Here is a 5,924-nt window from a genome sequence, read left to right as displayed (position 1 = left end):
TTAATATGACGATTTTAGTCTCTGTAATCCAAAAATATTCTTGGTAGACAAATCTCACAGCAATCTTATTGGCAAATTAAATTTATTTTGTAAAGACTACATCAAATGCATTTCGGGCTGGTCTAATATTTTCCAGTCCCTCTTCAGTGCTAAAATAATAACAAAGAACGTAAAATGTTTAACTAAAACACGACATAGATGTATATCTACACCAAAATTATAAATTTTGGAGAAAAACTTACAATAACCGCTGGTGGTAATTACAATGATATTTCCATGGGTAGGGGTGGTAAACTTTGTACACATTTGTAAGAATCCTAAAATTACAATTATCTTTTTTTGTATAAAACAATATAAGGCTAATACAAATAATATATTAAACAATACTTATACTTACAAGTTTAAAAAAATTTTTTCCACATACGTGTATAATAAACATACCAAAACCAACTAATTATTAAAAATTCATTGACAAACAATTGTAAAAATAATTCCAAAGCACTACAAATTTTTAACTTCATACCATCAACACTTTACAAAGTCACACAGTAGACCACCAACACTTTACAACCAGCCCGAAATGCATTTGATGTAGTCTTTACAAAATAAATTTAATTTGCCAATAAGATTGCTGTGAGATTTGTCTACCAAGAATATTTTTGGATTACAGAGACTATAAATTGGTTTTGACTATAAATTGGTTGACCCATAAATTGGGTTGAAAACGTTCGTTTTGTTTAATAAATATATGTTCTCAGCAATAAGGTGTGTTGGGTGTATCTAGTATATTAAAATTAATTACTAAAATTACAATTACTGTCACAGTCCTTGTCTCATTTCAATATATCAATTATTTTAATGAAAAAATAAATTATCTGTCTTCTTGTCGTCATCCTTTAAATTGTCAACGTTTTTGAATTGCTTTTAATTACGATTTTATCATTTAACATTAACAATACATATACGAGGCATTTTCATAATAATAATTTTTTCATCAATTAAGATTTGTTATTGTTTTAATTTCATATTATTATATAGTAACTTCAGTTATTTAGACTCAATCGTAATGAACAAAATATTTGTATATGCGATTATCATTTATATATACTTATATCGGCCTTGTATTGCAGGTAATTTTAATTTTCACTAAATGTTAGAATTGTTTCTTCTTGTTAATAAAATATTTATAAGTACGGTAAAAATCGCGTAAGTTTAGAAGAAACACTAAAAAACGTAAAAGTTTGTCACACTTCGTCTTCTTTTGCGCCTCGGAATCGATTAAATAGTCTAAAGAAGACCACGATGGAGTCGACCTTTGTTTTGAGGTTTTCATCCGCCTCAATATACAAAAGATGTTTAAAATGTTAAATAAATAAACGCGATATACCATTGTAATTATACAGTTAGTACAGAATTTTAGCATCGTTTACATGCTGAAGCAGATGATGAGCCTCAAAATAAAGGTCGACTTCGCTGTGGTCTTCTTTAAACTATTTATCCGATCCCAAGGTGTGAAAGCCACAATATGCTTAGCTTTTTTCCCTTTCTTGTTTTTATTTTTTGTTATATGTTGTTTTACGTGTTTTTGTTTTGGGCTTACTTGTTATCTGGAAGCGAAAAACTGTAGTCCTTACGTGACTTTCCCTGTGAAGATGAATTATGAAAGAACGTTTTACGTTATTTTTAGTGTTTCTTTTGAATTTGTGAACTTTTTACTTTAGTTATTCTCCTGTGTGTTTTAGTTTTCATCTTTAAGTACGCTTTTTTCTATGTTAATCGAAAGTTTGTTCTAGCAAATGGTGATTGTTCGGTCGAGTATCGAGTTACCACGAACTATATGCACGTACCTTTTGCCTTTTTTATAGCTTGTGCTTCCTTTTTTTATAGTCTGCGGACGCCACTGTACTCAAGGCAGATTATGCTCGATTTGGCTGTCCAATTGAAAAGTTTGGACATTATTGGTCTAGTAGTTAGGACTTTTTGTTGCGGCCGCAATAATCTAGGTTCAAATCCTAATCACGGCACTTCGTTTGGGCCAGATGGAGGCAGTAAGCTATTAGACTGTATGGGATCTAATCCGGACGGTTGAAAAACCCCAAGAATTTCACGGGGGTGTTGTCTCAGATATGTCAGGGAACGTCCTTTCATCGTTCGACAACTGCCTGTTGTGGACAGAACCCATGACTATCATGGGAGTGATCAAGGTGGCAGCCTACCGCTCTGGGAGACCATAACAAATATTTTAATTTTAATTTTGTCATCAGTAAAAAGCTTTCTGTGATAAAAATGAGTAATTAATTTTAAAATAAAATAAAACCTTAGAGTTTCCTTGGGGATTAATAAAAGGACAATCGACGACAACGGGGTGGGAACGTGCCCTAATTGTCCCAATATACAGGCGCCCCTGGATATGTCACTACTAGACCTCTATAAAATTATATAACTGTAAGAACAACATCCTCCTGTTGCTAGGGTTTCCAATACGAATATTTGACTATAAACAGAATGCAGTAGCTTACAAACTAATTTTCTATACAAATACCATAAACACAAGAATTCCGATTTTCTACACACGGCTTAAAATTTTTTTAAATTGAATTATATACACGTGTTTATTCAGCACTGAAGAGTGAGTTTTAATATTCACCTGTTGCAGAAAAATAATTTAATTGTCCCTGTTTTTTTGTCTAGTTTTAAAACATGAGCATGCGAGTTACCAATTTTAGTTGGTTAGATGCTAGGTAATTTATATCGCACAGATAGGAAGACACTTCAAACCAATTGTCTCGATGACACTAAACAGGCAAGATAGTTGATTTGGATTTTTGTAATTACCTGGGAAACGAAAGTTCTTTACCTTCCTACAAAAAAATCTGTAACCTAAGACGTTGTAAAGAATTACGTAACACTGTATAAAGAAACCATATCACAAGTGTTACTCCTTAACGTTGGTATAGATATCCAACGTTAAGGAGCTATCTCCAACCCCTTGGTGTTACGTAATCTATGGAAGCCCTATGATCAGACGTAACCATCAATCAATCGCCGATGATTGCATAAATCCTCGAAGTTGATTGGTTCGGTTTTATTCATGGGCGATCTGCCGAGGGAAATGCCTCCCAGGAGGTCTTTTATAGGGATCTGGCCCCTATTTGTGTTATAAACCCGAAGAAAACCAGATAAAACACGTGGCCATCTTGTTGGAGAGGCGCGCATCCACACCAACTGCCAGTGTCTGTGGTATTATCAACTGGTGGACTAGTTATAGTTGATATTTATCCAGTTATTTTAAAATAACAATAACAATCGATTACTGTTATCTACAAATAACTACTTTATCCATCACTAGTCTAGTATGCAGAAAAATGACGACAAGTTGTCGCTACACACACGAACTTAAATCCAGCTTTAAGCACAAGAATTTTAAATCGATCAATAGACCTATATTCCTGCATTATGAAATCGACATTATTTTGACATCAAAGAAAATATCCAAAAGTTATCTTTTGATTTTCCTTCTTATTATCTTATTTTTATTTTTGTCAGATGTAAATGTCGACCAATACGAACCAGAAGTTCTTAACTCCTTGATAGAAAAATTAGAAAACGCAAGAAAAGATTTATCGATTCGAATTCGTAAGATTGATCCGGAAGAGACAGATACTACTTTATCTAGTAAATATAATAGTGAAATATGTGTTGAAAATATCGATCAATATGTGGAAGAAATCGTAAACATGATGAAACAATTAAATTTACTAGTGCAATTATCAGATATTACTGTTGTGACAAAATTAGAATTTTATTTCATTCCTGTGGTTTTAATAATACTCCTGTTAGGGATTGCGGTAAGTTGGCATTGAATTATATCAGAAGATTCACTTAAAACATATTTTTAAATTGTTTGTTACACACGATATAAAACAGTAATAAATTACATATGGTCAAGAATTGAAGTTACCTAACATACTATTTAATAGTAAGATTATATTAAGTAATAATATTAAATTGTTGAATGTAACATTTAATGTTAATTATTTAATTTTAGAATTAATGAAATAAAGGAATTTAAAAATTTAAAAATTAACTACAGTGCAATCTCGGTAATCCGGCTGTTCTTTAGTTAGATACGCATGTAAGCTAATTCGACACTTGTCGACTCTCCAGTATTACTGACAATGGTTGTCAAGTCATAGCATGCTTTCTACTAGTTCAAACTCCAGTTTCCAGTAAATTTGAAAATCAGTGGTCGAGTGGATAAAATCAATGAACATTGGTTGTGGATTCGCGCCTCGCCAACAGGTGGGCCACGTGGAGTTTTCCGAGTTTTCTTCATATTTGTAATATCAAGCATGCTTCCCATTAAAGTTATCTCGGAAGACACTTCCCTGTTGGCAGATCTTCCAAGTGTCGCGTTTCCGTAACCAAATAAATGAAACCTTCCTACTAAACATGACATGATATCGACCTCAAGTTTGGGCACGATGTTAAAGATTGCAAGACTTGTCCTCTTAATCTGCTGAAAAAAGTACAGTATCTTATAAAACAATATGATAAAAATAAGCCCATCAAATATACTGTGCTTCCCATTAAATTTTCCATGGCAGCTTCAATTTTCCAGTAAATTTAGTGAGAATCCATGAATTCTGCCAATCACCAAACATCAAGCACTGAACAATGGTATCGCGCTTGATGACAAAATGGAAGACAATTGAAAAATTTTTAAGATAATTGGCAATTAATTCTAGAACTACAAAATACGGTAACATATAATTGCTTCCCTCTCATAATTGTTGTTATTCTAAATGGTTTTTGATTAATGCAATGTTCTAACACCATACATTTGCATGATATCAGAACAGCGTGTCAGAATAGATGTTAGAACATGACGTTAGAGCAGCGTAAATAAAACATTAGCATTATTTTAGATTGATTAATCATTGAATTGCGTTACTTCCAATAATGTGACGTTCTCTTTAATCCGACACTTTCCGGTCCCATACATGTCAGATTATCAGATTGTACTGTATTTAATTTCATATAATCTATATGGAATTTTTAATTCGCCACCCTAAGAACAGAAAATCATTTTATTGTGTTCAGAATGGTCCAGTCACATCTATAATAGAGACAATCGCACAATGAGAAACAGGAGGGGACACACTATCTCTGAAAATTTTTGAAGTTCCAACTCTCATTCCAGAGTTTTCAACTTTTTACCTATGATTTTGAAAAAATTTGATATCATAGACAAAGCAATTAACATTTCTCCAAAAAAGATGACTGCCAAAATTTTAATTAATTGAAACATAACGTTTTTGACAATTCTGATAGAAATAGTAAAGTAAAAGGTTAAATATGATATATGATTATTTTATCACATCCATTTTTTTTTCATTTGATCATTTTGCAATATACAGTGTAGTGTAGAACTGCGATTCCCAAATATGGGATTGAGACTCCAAGCGAGGTCATCAATTCTTCTTATGTAGTTGAGTAAACATTTTTTCATAAATATTATTTCTATGTTTAAAAAATCTTCAAAACTACAGTAGAGCCTCTATTATCCGACCCCCTATCAACCGACCCCTCGGTTAATCGACCGTCCTAGTCGGCAAATTTCAAATGATGTGGCGCTACAATATTTGGCTATGTCTTGGCTACTTTAATATTATTTTTACGTGTTTTATCTGGCAACACTGGATCGACCATGAAAGGGAGCCAGTATTTAAACGAGGCTTAACTTTCTAATTTTTAACGATACAATAGCGATGATTATTATTTTAAAAAATTTTTGTTAGGCTTAACATCGATGAAAATTCAACGCAAAGTAGGTTAATAGCGATATACTAATATACTAATTACATGGGATATAATAATATACTACACTAATAATGGATTTTTTCATACTTTTCGGTTATCCG

At 32.4% G+C, this 5,924-nt stretch overlaps 1 protein-coding gene across 1 annotated transcript in view; it reads left to right on the top strand.

The window, feature by feature from the left end:
* Positions 1 to 1,004: 1,004 nt before the first annotated feature.
* Positions 1,005 to 5,924, top strand: part of LOC111636854 — a 19,913-nt gene continuing 14,993 nt past the window's right edge. Inside the window, exons 1-2 of the mRNA XM_023382243.1 lie at positions 1,005 to 1,130; positions 3,547 to 3,848. Of these exons, the coding sequence (XP_023238011.1) occupies positions 1,067 to 1,130; positions 3,547 to 3,848 (366 nt within the window). The 5' untranslated portion in view covers positions 1,005 to 1,066. The remainder of the gene's footprint in view (positions 1,131 to 3,546; positions 3,849 to 5,924) is intronic.

The sequence above is a fragment of the Centruroides sculpturatus genome, unplaced genomic scaffold, assembly GCF_000671375.1.
Source record: "Centruroides sculpturatus isolate CEXI.00-Female unplaced genomic scaffold, Cexi_2.0 scaffold1101, whole genome shotgun sequence".
Classification (NCBI taxonomy): Eukaryota; Metazoa; Arthropoda; class Arachnida; order Scorpiones; family Buthidae; genus Centruroides; species Centruroides sculpturatus.
Note: the sequence above shows the minus strand (reverse complement) of the source record. Positions and strands in the feature narration are given on the sequence as shown.